The 17,185-nt window shown below is 42.9% G+C and overlaps 1 protein-coding gene across 2 annotated transcripts in view; it reads right to left on the minus strand.

The window, feature by feature from the left end:
• RASGRF2 (Ras protein specific guanine nucleotide releasing factor 2) overlaps window positions 1-16,437 on the minus strand; it is a 138,956-nt gene extending 122,519 nt beyond the window's left edge. For both annotated transcript variants that reach the window (XM_032205611.1, XM_032205610.1), the window contains exon 1: window positions 16,113-16,437. In XM_032205611.1, coding sequence (XP_032061502.1) covers window positions 16,113-16,397 — 285 coding nt within the window. In that variant the 5' untranslated portion in view covers window positions 16,398-16,437. The remainder of the gene's footprint in view (window positions 1-16,112) is intronic.
• Between the last annotated feature and the right edge of the window lie 748 nt (window positions 16,438-17,185).

A 17,185-nucleotide genomic window follows, 5' to 3' on the forward strand; every position in this document is an offset into this window, starting at 1 on the left:
TAAGTAAACAACAATTGAAAACTCGGGAGGAAAAGGGTAACAAAAATGTGTAACACAGAGATACATAATAGACCAACATGAGGCCTTCTGACAGTTTCTTAAACATACTAAAGCTTAGGAATAACTTTCCTTCTTTCCTTCTTTCTCTATCTCTATAAAAAAAAAAAAAAAAAAAAAAAAAAAAAGCCTGAATAAGATCCAAAACTATGATACATTTCCCAAAGTAGCAAAACTAAGTATTGCTTATTATTACCGCTCAGCACAAGGAGAAAACAACAGCAGAAAAATGCTGAACTATGGATATATTCCAAGTATCTCAAGAGAAAGAAAAAATACTTCAGCTCAAGTTAGCAACAGATATATCACATTCTTCTTATTAGGGCAAAAAGTTTAAAGTTAACATTATTCTAGTTGCACAATTTTTCCTGGTACAATTTAAGCATGCTTACCAAACCAGACTGACTACTTCAAATTTAAATCAGATGAAATGATTAAAAAGGAAATAATCTCCTCACTCCCCAAGAAAAATGGAAAAGAACTTAAGTAGAAAATACATGCCATATATATGTATGTACTGCACTAACGTATGCAAAAGAAAGAAAAAAGCACATTACAAACACAAAAAGACAAAGGCAAGTTTATTTACTTTTTTAATCGGAAAACTTATAAATTCAGAATTCTGATTTTTATGATGGTTCTCAGTAACAAACCAGCTGAGCTGCTGAGCCAATAGTAAATTTATTTCAGAGAAATAAAAGTAAGACTGATCACTGTACAGCAACTTAAAACAATGTCCTGGCATACATATTTCTTTTCATCCTTGTTTTTACTTCCTGACAAAAAGCATAGAGAAAAATTTTAAGAAAGTGAAATAAGATGCCTTGCAGTTTTACCTTACCAAATAAAATAAATAAATAAATAATCTATAATTTGGGCCAACAGTTCTTTTTAACTAAATGTGCTGGTTGGAGGTCTGACATCAGTGATCACTTGTCTGCCAGGCCTGGACATTCAGCCAGTTTTAATCTACATCATTGGCCTCTTATCTAACCCACACTTTGTCAACTGTCTGCGAGGATGATGTTATGGCAGCTAGTGTCAAACAATCCAGTAAAGTTGGGGTGAGAAACACCCACTGCTTTCCCCTGATCCACCAAGTTATTCACCTCATTGTGGAAGGCTATCAGGTTGGTCAAGCATGGTTTACACTTTGTAAATCCATGCTGACCACTCCCAGTCACCTTCTTGTCTTCATGTGTTTGGAAATGCTTTCCAGGAGGATATCTGAGTCATCTTCCAGGGACCACCATGAGACCGACCAGCCTGTATTTCTGTGGATCCCCCTCTTTACCCTTCTGGAAGTATCTGCTCTCTTTCAGTCTTCAGGCACCTCTCCCAATCACTGTGACTGTTCTACAGCCTTCAAGTCTTCACGCCTACAGGAGCACGTGTTCACCTGAGTAAAAAGTTTAGATACTGCTGAACTGCAATAAGATGGCCTTAAAAACTGTAGATGGCCTGAAGTCTTCAAAGACTATAGATTCAAAGTCACCAAGACTTGCATCCTTAAAATTTGAATTCTGAAATTAAACTGGAGTAAATCATAGAAAGAACTGGTGTGCTTTGCAGCACACCAGATGGAGACACTGTAGTAAAGAGTCAAAATCCAAACACCTAAACATATTAGGAAAGGTGAAAAAACACAGTTCTGAAAGGTGAGATGCTTTGGACACTGCATGTTTTTGCTATGCTAACTTAACCATTCTCACATGCCACCAAGGAAGTCAAAGAGACAAAAATCAGAATTGCTTTCAAAATAATTTGAAATTGTTTTGTGGCCTTTGCAAAGTAAATCATTGAAGCTCCTTCTGGACATTCAGCTTAGTCTTAAGCCATCTAAAAGCAGACCCAATATTTACTGTTATATTTGTCATATAGATGATTCAACAGATACAAGGCCTGATCCAAGGTCTTACAAGGTCAATCCAAGGTCTTACATACCTCCTACATCCTAGAAATCTAGAATCTAGATTTTCTAGAATCTAGATTTTCTAGGGGGGAAAAAAAAAAAAAAAAAAAAAAAAAAAAAAGTTGTAAGGAAAAAAATTCCTTACTAAAAGGTGGAGAAATCTGATAATATGACTAGCCAAGACAAGATATAAGAAATTAAGGGGCTGAATCACTCAGTGGACTGTGGTCACCAGGGAGCCCAGATTAAGGAAAACACCCCAAAAGCTTGATATAGGTGAAGTGCCAAGTGAAAGCAAGTTCCCAGCAAGATTACAAATACCACGTCTGTGCTCTGAGAGGCAGAATCTACACCTTGTTCCACAAGTTATTTGGGACTTATTTATTGGGTTATTTATTTTACACCACATTGTTTTCTTACAAGCTTATTGCATGCAAGCTAAGTAAATCACACAAAATCTTGTATTTATGTAACCTTCTGTATACCACACCTCTGTAGGAATAAAAGGATTTGGTTGCCTATACTTCCCCTCTGTCCTTGAAAACAGCAGTAGAAAGGACCAAGCAGACCAAGCAGTAGAATGGTCTTGCCCTGGTAGCTAGTGCAGCACTTGGACGAAAAGGATACGATGCATTTGGGAAGCCATGAGAATGGACACAAGGAAAGAGATAAGGCTTACACAGTACCTCGTTTTTGTTCATGTGGTCCCTCTTGTTAGCATACTGAAGCTTTTTCTAATATAAACTGAATGAGAGGAGTATGGAGACTAAGCAAACTCATGCAGCACTCCCAGCACTGTGCACACGAAGTAACTCAGAAGCACTGCCTCAGCATTCATAAAGCAGAAATCATGAAGACAGAACAAGCAGTGTGAAACTGAAACAAAGCAAAGCATCCACGAAATTGAAAGTCTCAAAGATAAGGACACCAGGAAGGTGAAGCAAATGTGTGTACAATAATAAAGTATTAATCTAGCAATGAATTTCAATGATTATAGTCTTAACAGAGAAGAAACATCCTTCCAGTGTAAGCTGCATAAAAAGGTACTACAGTCTAATTGCATATAACTCATTTTCTTATGAATCATTAAGTTGGTACTGTTTCACCAGAAAGAGAGAGAGAGAAGGAGTTGAGAGAGAGAGAGAATCTCCAATTTCATTTAAGTGCATCAAAACCAAACTAAAATAAGAGGTTATGCAATTCAGGTCAACAGGACTAACAAGAGCATTTTACATGCAGTACAGATTGGCAAGATGTGCCCAACAGTGGGATTTAAAGTCATTAATTGCAATTATACCCCAGCTGAATGTTTTAGACTAAGGCACTACTCAGGTCTCATCGTGTTTCTCCCGTATTCAGAAACATACACACGTTACCTCACAACTAACTTGTTAACCACTTCTGTGCTCACCCATTAAACCACAGATGGACACCCTTAAATACTGCAAGGATAAACAAATATCCCCATGCAGATGGTGTTACCCATATGCTAACATATGGGAAGTAGTGTTAGGCCTGTGCTACTGTGCTCCGTAGGAAGTAAGGCAGTCAAAAAACTGATTTACCAGGAGGCCACAGGCAGTGAGGGGCTCAGGCAGAAAACACGTGCAGGACATGCCTAATACAAACAACCATTCCACTCCTCATCACCCAGCCTCTGAACACACATATGATATGCACGCATTTAGAGGTCTTCAAAGAAGTAAAGGTAAAATAAAATTAAACAAACAAACAAAAAAACAAAGTGGTATTTGCAGAAAGTCAACAAACTTTACAAACACCATTTAAAATCAGAACTGGGAAAATACTTGCATTTTTTGTCCTTCTATGGAAGGTAAATCTATCTATTTATTTCACTTGGAACCACTTGGCATTACTCTAAATTTTCATCAGAACGTACATGTGAGTGGTTGCCTTTACTTGGTTCACTTTGATGGCATGCAGCCAAGGTATCTGCTGCTAAGCTACAAGAATGCAGTACAGCATAAAGGGAAGAATCTCTTGAAAGCATTTTAATATAAGTATACTTGGTGCAGACATGACTTCCCCATAGGTCTGCAGCAGCATTCATACTGCTGATGACAGAGCTCTCTCAGGTCGCTGCACATTTTGGACTGTATAATACTGGACACAAGCTAACTTGGCTTTCCCTCAGGCCACCAAGTAATGCACTTACGAAACTTCCATCTGCAGCAAGCAACACAAATCTGAAAAGAATTAGTCTAGGACCTGCATGCTCACACCCTTCACAATAAGAAATCTGCAGCAAAATGAATTGTCTCCATCTGCTTGATTCCATGTGGGTCAAAAACCTTCATTTTTTTTTACATGCATTTTTAAATCAATTTCATGTTTAGATATGTTTCTTTTTTGGGGGGTAGGGGGGAGCTGAGTGTTAGTTTCTGGCATTATAGATTACAAAGACAAGTACACAGAGGTCAGGAGAAGTGCCATGTTTGAGGCCACCTTGTGCATTGTTAGTTTAGTCCCATGTTTGCAAACATAATGATTACAGTATTTTATTGCATGATTGTTTTTTTGATTCTTGAATGCACATCTCCATACTTTATTATAGACTAATTAGCAAAGTTCAGAAGCTTTTTATATGCCATCCTATGACACTCATCATTACATCGTTCAGATGCTTCCTTAGAATTAACACATTTATTTTCACAACAGCCTGTGAAGCACTTGTGCAAATGTGGTCAGCACAAAAAAACAGTGGTTTCAGAAACAGCAACTATTTTGGGATGCCTGACCTGAAAAACCATCAGCGTTTTGTATTCAGAAGGCACTTTTATTTGTTTTAATGATAACTTTCATAAAGATCAGTTCTTGTTTGATTGTTTCCTATTGGGTCCCCAAAAAGAGAGATAATTAAAACATCTTGTAAAGCACCTTGTGTATATATTTGTGCAACATTTCACAGGGATTCTAAGCATAAGAGAGAATCCAGTTCCTGCAGAGGGTGTCCCAATTTTACTATGAAATTGTCTTTCTTTTTGTGCAGTCTCACATCTCATGTACTACTAATTTTTAGAGTAGGAGGGGAAAAACAAGAAAGCCCTGCAGCAAATGGCCTCCTTCTGAACAGAATCGCAATTCTTTTGTTTGGTTGGTTTTTGTTTTGTTTTGGTTTGGTTTGGTTTGTTTTGTGTGTTTTATTTTTTTTACCTCCTTTAGGAGAAAGGTGTCCCAGGAAAGAAACAGATCTGCTGGAATATAGATTTATATCACAGAAATGAAGAACAGCTGGGGTTGGAAAGGACCTTAAAGACCATCTAGTTCCAACCCCCCTGCCATAGGCAGGGAAACCTATGACCAGACAAGGTTGCTCAAAGCCCCATCCAGCCTGGCTTTGGGCAGGGATAGAGCATCCACAGCTTCTCTGGGCAACCTGTTCCAGTGCCTCACCACCCTCTGAGTGAATAACATCTTCCTAACCTCTAATCTAAATCTCCCCTCTTAAAGACATTCCCCCTTGTCCTACCACTGTCTGCCCATATAAAAACTTGCTCTCCATCTTTTCTATAAGCTCCCATGAAGTATTGAAATGCTGCAATGAGGTCTCCCCAGAGACTTCTCTTCTCCAGGATGAACATTCCCAGCTCTCTCAGATGTTTTTCATAGGAAAGGTGCTCCAGCCCTCTGATTATCTTTACATCTCTCTTCTGGACCCTCTCCCACAGGTCCACGTCTGCCTGGTGCTGGGGGCCCCAGGCCTGGACACAGCACCCCAAGTGAGGCTTCATGACAGCAGAGCAGAGACACACAATCACCAACCTCCCCTGCTGGCCATGCCTCTGTTGATGCGGTCCAGGGTGCAGTTGGCCTTCTGGGCTGCAAGCATGCACTGCTGGCTCATGTTGTGCTTTTCATCCACCAGAAACCTCAAGTCCTTCTCTGCAGAGCTGCTCTCAATGAGTTCTTCCCCCAGTCTGTACTTATAGCTGGGATTGTCCCAACCCAGCTGCAGCACCTTGCACTCCGACTTGTTGAACCTCATTAGGTTCATATGGGCCCAATTCTCAAGCTTCTCCAGGTCCCTTTAGATGGCATCCCTTCTTTCGGCTGGATCAACTGCACCACTCAGCTCGGTGTTGTCTAAAAACTTGATGAGGGTGCACTCAATTCCATTGTCTATGTCATTGATAAAGACACTAAAAAGCACCGGTCCCAAGATGGAAGCCCTGAGGGACCCCACCTGGACATAAAGACATTGACCACCACTCTCTGGTTACAGCCTTCAAGCCAATTCCTTATCCACTGAATGCTCCACCATTCCAATCCATGTCTCTCCAATTTGGAGATCAGGATGTCATGTGGGACCACGTCAAAGGCCTTACAGAAGACCAGGTAGATGACATCGGTCGGTCTTCTCTTGTCAATTAATGCAGCCACTCCATCACAGAAGGCCACCGGATTGGTGAGGCAAGATTTGCCCTTGGTGAAGCCACGCTGGCTGTCTTGGATCACCTCATTATCTTGCATGTGCCTTGACATTGCTACCAGGAGGATCTGTTCCGTGATTTCGTCAGGTACAGAGATGAGGCTCACCAGCCTGTAGTTCCCCAGGTCTTCCTTTCTACATTTTTTAAAAACAGGAGTGATGTTTCCCTTTTTCCAGTCACTGGTAACATCACCTGACCACCGAGAGTTTTCAGGTATGATGGAGAGAGGCTTGGCAACTCCATCAACCAGTTCCCTCAGGACCCTGGGATGCATGGATTTGGGCCCCACATCTCTTCAGTTTCATCAGGTGCTCACAAACCTGCTCTTCACTTGCAGTGGGAGGGACTTCATTCCCCCAGTCCCTGTGTAGAGGTTCAGGGAAATGAGAGCCATGGGATGCCTGACTGGCAGTGAAGTCTGAGACAAAGAACTTGTTGAGTGCCTCAATCTTCACCATGTCTGTTGTTACCAGTTCTCCGCTCTCCTTTATCAAAGGGGTAACACTCTTCTTGGTCTTTCTTTTCTGGCCGATGTACCTGTAGAATCCCTTCTTGTTATTTTTTGCATCCCTTGCCAAGCTCAGTTACTTCAGTGCCTTGGCTTTCCTGATCCCATCCCTGCACATCTGGATGACATCCCTGTACTCTTCTCAGGCCATGTGTCCCTTCTTCCACTGCCTGTGCCTTTCCTTCTTCTGTCTCAGTCTGACCAGCAGGTCCATGCTCAGTCATCGCAGTTTCCTGCCCTTCTTGTCCACTTTCTTACACAGGGGGATGGAGAGTTTGTGTGCTCTATGGAGAACATCCTTAAAGAGTTGCCAGCTCTGTTTAGCTCCTTTGTCCTTAAGGACCATGTTCCATGGAAACAGCAGATCACACTGTTACAGAGAAGAACGTGTGACTTTTAGTCTGCTCAAGAATCCCCACAGTTCTGTTCTCTTTGGACTACTGGGTGCTTAATATTGTACCCCTAATGTCTGTTCATATACTCTGGGCACACACCTCCTTGGGTTCACAGAAAAGCAAAAGAGACAGAAAAGGACAACACTTCTTGCAAAGACACACTAATACTTACACAGAACAGCTGCAGGATCAAAGACTCAGCTCCAGCACTTGGACCTCAAACTGAGCTGATGCTGTGACAGCAGGAGCTGACCACTACCCTGCTCTGGGATAACCACTCGAGGGATAGAAGGCAGGTACCTCCCTCTCAAGTTGGTTTTGTACTTAGGAGTTTCCAACACAAAAATCTTGAGATTCCCAAATTGCAGTGGCAGTTCTGAAGGAAATATAATTTAGTGACTACAGCCTCATGTTCTGTCCTGGCCTGTTTGGCCAGGCATCAATATCAAACTACTTGCAACCCGTCCAGTTCCCATCTACCTTACCACTTGAATTTTAGATGCAGTGTTAAAGTTATTCAGTCAGGAAAGAGCAATCTGTTAAACAAACTGTGGCCCTGTTTGTGCTCAGAACACAACAGTTAATTTCCACTGCCTGCTCATGACAGTAAGCATCCCTCATTGGCATGTAGCATGGAGAAAAGAGGAGGAAAACCTGGGATCACAAGTTCACCGGGATCTTCTGTGTCTTCTCCCCTCCACTACTCCCCAGCGCAGCCTGTATCCCGTTCAATCATCACATTCCTCTTGTGGCAAGAAAGCTACAATAAAAAGACCTCACAGTCACAAAATCAACAAATATACCTGGAAAATTACATATATAAGGCCAAACACTAGCCCAGGAACATAATCCCACAGCCCTCATTTGCCTGATGTTCCTTGTCAAGCCCTATAAATAGGTAAGAATACTTATGCTATCAAATGCAATAGCCATGTATTTGCCTCAATACTGTTCTTCCCTTCATCTGTACACACAAATATCTCTACGTCTAGTGACAATATCACACAGATACCGGTGTTGAATCCCTCCACTCTTCTGATAGTTTTTCTTCCTTCTTTCTCTTAATAGAGTTTTGCAGATGTCCCACAACTTTGAACCTCTCACTGAAAGACTTGTTAGGAAGAAATATTTCTCTAAAATTGCTCTGTGTGCCAAATGGAAGAGAATATGATTAGAGTAAAAAAAAAAAAAAAAAAAAGTTGCAATTTTCTTGTCATGCTTGAACATCCACAAATGCATGAAGTAAAAAACAAATTCCCACATTCCTTGTAGAGGACATCAGAGAGATATTGTCAAAATCACTATGTATGATCTCCACAATTCCAGAGAAGAAAGTAAAATCTTTGGCATGTGCTGAAACAGGAGAAACAACTTAATGAATGCTGAGGAAGAGAATGGAAAGCAGAAGGAAAGATCATAGAATCATAGAACCATTCAGGTTGGAAAAGACCTCTAAGATCATCTAGTCCAACCTTTAACCTACTAATAACAAGTCCACCACTAAACCATGCTGTTAAATTCTACATCTACACATTTCTTGAAGACCTCCAGGGATGGTGAGTCAACCACTTCCCCAGGCAGCCCGTTCCAATATCATAAAATTTCTCCTGATATCCAACCTAAGCCTCCCCTGATGCAACTTGAGGCCAATTCCCCTCATCCTGTCACTTGCTTCTTGGAAGAAGAGCGTGATCCTCACCTTGCTGCAACCTCCTTTGAGGTAATTGAAAAGTACAATGAGGTCACCCCTGAGCCTTCTTTTCTCCAAGCTTGTCATGTTTGAACATACCATGGATGTTCAATCACGAACATCTCTGAATAACCAACAGTCCTCTGCAATCTTTCTAAACTTCAAACATGTGAGGATCCAGCACATAACTAAAATATCAATTGGAAAACAGCAACAGTGTAGTATGTTTTAGCAACCAGCATGGGAGAATTTGGAAGTTTGTCTACATCCACAAACACTCAAATGTCATGGCTGGCTGGGAAAAAGAAAAAGAAAAAGGAAAAGGAAAAGGAAAAGGAAAAGGAAAAGGAAAAGGAAAAGGGGAAGGGGAAGGGGAAGGGGAAGGGGAAGGGGAAGGGGAAGGGGAAGGGGAAGGGGAAGGGGAAGGGGAAGGGGAAGGGGAAGGGGAAGGGGAAGGGGAAGGGGAAGGGGAAGGGGAAGGGGAAGGGGAAGGGGAAGGGGAAGGGGAAGGGGAAGGGGAAGGGGAAGGGGAAGGGAAGGTTCTGAAATCGTGGAAAATGCAACAAAGACATTGAAATGGCTGGACTGAGTTGGGAAAACTTCTGCTTTTATATATACTGATTTTGTACCTAAAACAGAAAACCTTACAGGATTGGCAAGTCAGTAAAACTTTGAAAGCTAGATTGTAAGCATATGTTCCCAGGCATCTAGTGCAGAGGCAGTGTGTTAAAAAAAAAAAAAAAAATCCCTCCATTTTCAGTATCAGTAATGGCTGGTAGACAGAAAAATTGAAAAGAGGTACTTCATGGAATCTCATTTTCTTTCATCTATATAAACAGTCTGATGGCAGTGTCTTCCTGAACTGTTGTCACTAACAAATCAGGGGGAAAAAATATAAAAAAAAATAAAGCTATTATTGTTATTGTTTTCAATCCAGATAAATTATAACCACATAGCACCCCATCAGATCTACCAAACTGTACCTAAATTTGAACATCACTACTTTGGAAGCAAAGAAAGCTTAGAACATTCACACCGAAAAATGGGTTAGTGTTGCCTCAGACTCTTCAGCAGCCACAGTATCAAACCTGCTTTGAATTGGTTGATCTAGAGAAGTGCACCACAGCTAGCAGCACGATCTGTTGCTAAGAACAGACAGAAGCTGTGGATTGATATTTTCAGATCTCGCTGCCTCCACCAGCTACATGCGGGCTACATTAATGACTTACTACTGTGCTGGGGAGGTTCTCTGTGGTGCAAACCTGCTCCGTATTTATGCATTTTTATGCATATGCTTCATATTTATGCATTCCACAACATGCAGTTGTGGAGAACGCTGGTGCCCAGGGTGGCTGCCCTTCAGGTGAAGCCACATTTGAAGGGACACAGCGGGACACAGAACTCACTTTCAGCGTGGGCAGAAGGTGCTGCAGCGATCGGGTCTCTGCACAGACATGGTGTGCTACTGGCTGGGTTGGACATCTCTGTCGGTAGGGATGCAGGGTGGACGCGCACGCCCAGAATCACAAATCAGGCTGCACCAAAACAAGACCTGTCCCTTTCCCCCTTTGCACAAACTACTTCGTAATGCAGCATATCGCAAGTGACAAGACTGGGAATTATAATATGTGTGGCCAAAGGGAGAAACTCAGGCAGATTTTACTGCACACTCACATTCTTAGGATGGAAAATCCTGAGCAAGTTGATGAAAAATGCTGCTAGTGATGACACTGCAATATATAATATATCAATATAAAAATACCATAATAATATTTTCTGATTACTACAGAAATGGAGAAGCCCTGACTGGACCCCTTTTTCTGGTATGTAGTTAGAAATTACTATGGGTAGCATGCAACTGAGAAGTAAACTACATTCATTGTACATCTATGTGGATGATGAAGAAGAAAACACCAATTTTTTTTTTTTAAAGTTAAAACAGGCAAATGAAGATAGATGGAGTACAATCACAGATTAGGGGCTCACTTGCTATTTTTATGCTCAGAATTTTTGTTTGGTTGTTTCCTCCAATTTTTGTCTTATTTTTGTTGAATTAAACAAATCAAGTGAAATGTGTGCAATTCTGCAAAGAAAAACTCAGAGACAAAATGAAAAAAAAAAAAAGAAAAAAAGAAAAAAAAAAAAAACACTAGCATTGACTGTGAGACTGACCAAAGAATAAAACTCATGTCAAAACCTTATGAAACATTACTCTCAATAGATTTTGCATATTTGCGTTCTAAGTGTGAGCTACACTGCTGTACCTATGTAGGTTTTGGTCACTTTGTACAGCCTTTGTGGGATGTCTAAATCTGTGAAGGTGGAACGCATTCTTACGCAACAAGTAGTTATGTGACATTTTTGGTCATTATGCTTTGGGATGCAGTTCTAATTTTATGTGCTTCCAGTCTTTCACTTGCTGATATGTCACTTCTTTGCTACGGGGAGTTCCCAGCATCTCTGTTAATATACCTTTGCTGAATGGCATTTACCTTGGGATCTAGTATTTTCTCCAACAACTTAACTAAGGAGCGTGATCTTCCATTACAACATGCTGCAATGTTTCATGATGTTACAGGACCTCACAAAGAAGTGTTAAGAACTTTACACCATGATTTCTCTTCGATAATACCTTGTCTCCACAAATTCTGGTCTTACCACCATCACTTCCAATTTTCTTTTTCCCTCAAGTGTGACTGACACTCAAGGACAGAAAACAGTCATTCTCAAGTTCCTGAGCAAAGTCACCTGGCATGGGTTAAGGTAGCCAAAGAATAATATTTAGCTATTGAATGGCATCAGTATTCTCCAAGTTATGTCTGTGTGGATTTGACTAACTTTTAAGAGGAAGGTGTTTCAAAAGTAAACTCATTCTGTCTCTAATTCATTTGTCAGCCACTTCTGCATAGTTAAAAACAGCTCTTTTCTTAACACTACACCAGACACATTCATTTTCAAGAGTTACAATTAGATGTCTAAAAATGCTTAAATTTTGGCAAACGGGCAGTAGATGTGGCCATAGTATTTTCTGTTCTCTTTATTTCTAAAATATGCTCATTACTAAGCAAACAGGTAAGCACTGAACTACAAAAACATTTACCAAGTAGCAAAGTTCAGTCACTTCAGAGATCACAAGAGTTATACTTTTCTGTTTATTTACTGTCTGTTGCCTTAGACCACAGAGCATTTTGTAAATTCAGCTCACAACTCTTCATGAGGAGCCAGAGGCAACCTCTTCAATGCAGCATGCCTTGAGCAGGAAGCCTTGTCAGCAACTCATTTCTTGGTTACTCCTTGACTGCATCTCAAAGTCATTTTAAAAAAATATATTTTTTGTGCTTATTATGTTCACAAACTGTATTGTCTTACAATGGTCAACATATGACAAGCAAGGGGACAGCGGTTATGTGGGAAAGTAAGAGCCAGATACCTCAAAATTATCCTCATGCAGGAACCATTTACAGAATCTTTTATGAGGAGGTCTGACAGAAACACTACTCCCAATAGCATTAATGTCTTAAAACTTTCCCACCGGACCACTTATCCACAAAAAAAAAAAAAAATTGAAAGGGGAAAAAACATTTTTCATTCTAAGAATGCTTTTATTCAAAGCAACGCCACTATTCACTATTTATCCTGTTAGCTATTACAAAACCACTGCCATCTGAACAACCCAGAGACCCAGAGATATCACTGAGGATATAAATTTATCCATCCTTTTTGAAATTCTGAAGGAAGTTTCTAAAATGTGGGCCTCTCTGCTGGACCTACACACTGGAACCATCTGACAAGTTAGGTGCCTGCATGAAGGCAGTAAGGCTTACGGACAATGCTACACCTGAACCTGGTAAGCCAAAATCTTGCCAAAAAGACAACATCACTCCTCAAGCATGTGTAAGGTCTATCAGACACAGGATGCTGCGTGACACGGGTTTTTTCTTTGGCCTGATGCAGGTTAAGAGATGAACTTTTAAGTCAGCTAAAATGACCTTTAAGTGTTGTTGCTACGTTTTATACACAGAGAGTTAGAGGAGAGGTACACTCATTATTTCAATGAATGTATGTAAAACAGTGAGGTTTCAAACACTGTGAAACCACTATGTCCTTTATAAAATAAATACAGATCTACAGTAAGCAGTAAAAATTCAAATAATTGGATTCTGTTAATCTGTGGGGACATGGACTTAATACTGCATTTAATTTTCCTAAGTGGGAGGAAGATTATTGTAGGAAAGATACAAAGAACAGAGTCTGCTCAAATCATAGCAAATTCACAAGCTTAAACACACTAGGACAGTTATTAGTAACTATATCCGAGCATTTTGCTGTGTAAAATCTATAGTTATGAAACAAGCTAAAATACAGGTCTCCTCTGAATGCAATCAAAATAGTAATATCTGTATTCCGTTACACATTTCCATCATTCTTTAAAAAAAAAAAAATAATAATGAACTTGCAAAGTAACAAGTGCCAGTCTCCTGTGATACACTGAAGAAAGCTTACTTTTTAGGCACTTTATTTTACTCTTGAAAGAAACAAGCCACTCACTGATACACAGCCAATCTCCTTCCAGAATTTCTGATAGAAAAAATGAAATTCATTATCACCTACACTCTCATGGTCATAAAGGAGTAGTTGTTGTTGGGGCTGCACTTGTTTACAGTCCGTGGCTCCTGTGGGGAGAAGCATTTTAACATCAGAATTTAAGTTCTTCAAATGTAATATTTTCATGTCATAATTTGCTCTTTTGAAACAAAGCTTCTTCCACACAATTGCTCTTTCAATATTTTTTTTTCCTGAAATTATTTTGAAATAAAATCAGAGTAGACAGCAACAGCTGCTTGGCATTTACAAAAACTCTGATAAATTTTGAGGAAGATTAAAACAGTTTTTATTTTTAAATAAAAGCTCTCCCTAAAAAAACATGAATATGTACAGCATGCTTAGTTCAATGCCGCATTCACAGAATATCAACAGATTCATGCACTACGCAATTTCTTAATATTAAGAAACGTACTGTACTTTTAAAGAAATTGCTTTGAAAATATCATCCTGAAGGATGCTGAAACAAAACAGTCCACTAATATCTAGAGGTAAAAGAGAAAATACTACTACTAATAATAATAATAATACATTGTCATAACAATAATTAATAGTTTTTAATATTTTAATGGAACTGACAAATCTTATGAAGGTATTTGGCATCTTCCACAAAACAGAGTTGTCGTTCCTGTAACACTTTAATGTTCCCTATGGCAGACTGTTGGAAGAGTTAACAGCACCAGCGTGGCTCAGCATGCAATAATTAAGCTGCTGTGCCTGTTGGGAGCCAGATACCCAAACCTGAATGCGTCTGCTGACTGAAGCACGGTCTCCTGTATACCAAAGTATGGTGCCAGCTCTCTCCCCACTCAACTCCAAAAACTTCTCAGCAGAGATTTTTTCTGACATATGTCTTGCCAAGCAATACCAAAGCAAATCAAACTAAAATGAACATGAGCTGTGAGTTAAGGAAAACAATTTTATTTTATTTTTTTGCATGCGTTTTCCATAATCATCAGTTACTTAACTTAAAGACAATGCACTGTTTTTCCAAATACTCACTCCAAAGATGTCAATGAAACTCATGTGTAATTAATTCTTCTAACTCTCTCTCCCTTACTTGTGTAATTCCATAGTACAAATCACTCCGGTGTCTAAACTACCCAAGTAATTAACACAACAAGAGTTTATTTTTCATTCTCTCTCTTTCGGGGAAGGTAGATCTGCTTCATGAAAAAGTGACATAAAACTTCTATATTTTTTTTTTCATTCCATTAATGCATTTGTGTGGTTAAATCAAAGCACTGTTCTTACACCACCAGCAGTTAACATGTGTAATGCTGAGTTTTCATTATCATCTGATTATCTGATCAGATTAAAATAAATGTCTTCCATTATCAGACTGAAAGCTCACGTTTTATTACTTTACTCCTGTAAGAATATGATCATGTTTTCGGAATAAAAAGGACTGATTAATTTTTAAATATTTTCTCATTCTTGTTATTGATTAGTTTTAATCACTGGGGGAGTTTCCTGAACACCTTAGCAGATGTTTCTGTCTGCATGAGTATACAAACAAGTGTGTGCTTTAAAGAGTTAACATCTGCAAACTAACACTTGAAAGTTTTATTCTGCATCAAGTGAAATGTGAATGGGGAGAAGGATATAAAGAAATCAACAAAAGAACAGTGTTCTTCTGGCTCTTTAATAGCAGACTATTAGTCTAATAGCATTTTTAAAGATGTAAACATAGTTGATGTTTAAAGCAAAGCAAATTTCAGCTCGCTCTCACGTAATTATTTTGCCTCTGCAACGCTAAATGTAATTACAAACAACACAGGCATCCATCACTATAAAAGCACAATTTAAGATTCCCAGAGAACAGATAGCGAAAGGCATTGTTTTCACACAGTTCCCTTAGTCAAGCCGTAGTTTAAACAACACTGCCAATAAACAAGCGCACCAAGCCAACGTAAAGCAGACAGGGAAATATTCGGCCTTTAATTTGATCCGGGGGATCCCGGGAGCCCCGCTCATCGCCGCTCGCAGCAGCACACCTCGGGGCAGCCAGAGCCGCCGCACGCGTCGCCGCAGGACGGAGTGCGCTTAACCATTTCTCGTCCCGCTTTAGCACACAAGTTCTGAAGGCAGAGAAGCCCACGGGCACGGAGCAAGGTTAGCAGCTCCCCTGGCACGGCTACAGTGCCCGCTCAGGGGCTGGAAGCTGCCCCGTGCCCGCGTCGCTTTCCGGCCACCACCGTCAGGAGCCGCCTGGATGCCGCCCTCCCCGCAGCCCCCCGCACCCTCTGGCTCCTGCTCGGCTCCTCCAGCGCAGGGACCGGAGCCGGGACAGGCCGCCCGGGCTCCCAAAAACCTCCCCACGACGCCGCCAACCGCACATTGCTCGGGAGCCACCTCCGGCCGTGCCCTCGGGGCGCTCATCCCCGCGGCCGCTCCCGCAGCCCCCGCGGCACCTCCGGGCACCTCCGGCCAGCGGCGTCCCCACCGACCCCGGGGCAGCCCCAGGGGGGTCCCGGGGGGTCCCCCCGCCTCTTACCTGCTTGTCCAGCGCCGCCTCCCTGGCGCTGCCGGCGGCGGCTCCCTTGGGGACGGGCGCCCGCTCGCAGCTGCATCCCTCCAGCATGTACATGCCGGCGGGCCGGGCGCTCTGCTCGCTCTCGAAGTAGAAGAGCACGTTCTGGTAGAGGGCGAACCACTTGTCGTGCCAGCGGCTGGCCTCGGCCGCCTTCTTGCTCAGGTAGCCGCGCTTGGTGCCCTCCTTGCGGGCCAGCAGCGCCAGGTACAGGGCGTGCCCCTCGTTGTACCGCACGCTCTTCTGCATGGTGGCCCGCAGCCGCCCGGCATCGGACGGGCACCCACGGGCGCTCCCCGGCCCCCCGAGCCCCGAGCCCCGCACCCCGAGCTCCGCCCCGGCGTCGGGGCCGGGCGGCGGAGGGTAGGGGAGGGGGGGGGACGGGGGGAGAGAGAAAAGGGAGGGGGGTGCCCCCTTCGGGGCCGCTCCGTCACGTGTGGAGAGGTGGTGGTGGTGGCGGTGGTGGCGGTGGGGGGAGTCCCGGGGGGGGGATGAGCCGTAATCCGCTTTAAATCCGAGCGATTTAAAGAGCAAAGTCGCCGCCGCAGCGCACGGTCCCTCCCCGCGGGGGCGGCGCGGTTGCGGAGCGGGCACCGGGGGGGAGGGAGGTGGGGAGGAAGGGGGGGCCGGGGTCCGCAGGGGGGTCGTCGGAGCCGGTGCTGGCTGCTCCCTGCGAAAACCCCTCCACGGGGGTCCGCCCGCGGGGTCTGCCCGCTTCGTTTTGGGGTCAGAGCAGGAGCCGGGAGCCGCCCCCGACACCCGCGGCTGCTCTTAGGGGCGAGGAGGAGGAGGCGAGAGCTGCGGGACCACCACCCCCAGGACCACCACCACCACCCCGGGGAGCCCCCACCCCGCCGGGAGCCCCTCTTTTTTTTCCGCCCCGCAGCCCCCGGGGCTCGGCGAGCCCCGCAGGGCAGCCCCCGGCCGTGCTCTCGGCGGGGCCAGACCCGGACTTGGCTCCGTGCCCCCCGCCGGGACCCAGCGGACCCTGCCCGCAAAGGACGGGCTCTGACACGGCCGGGAGGTGCCTGGAGGAA

The sequence above is a fragment of the Aythya fuligula genome, chromosome Z (assembly GCF_009819795.1).
Source record: "Aythya fuligula isolate bAytFul2 chromosome Z, bAytFul2.pri, whole genome shotgun sequence".
Taxonomy (NCBI): domain Eukaryota; kingdom Metazoa; phylum Chordata; class Aves; order Anseriformes; family Anatidae; genus Aythya; species Aythya fuligula.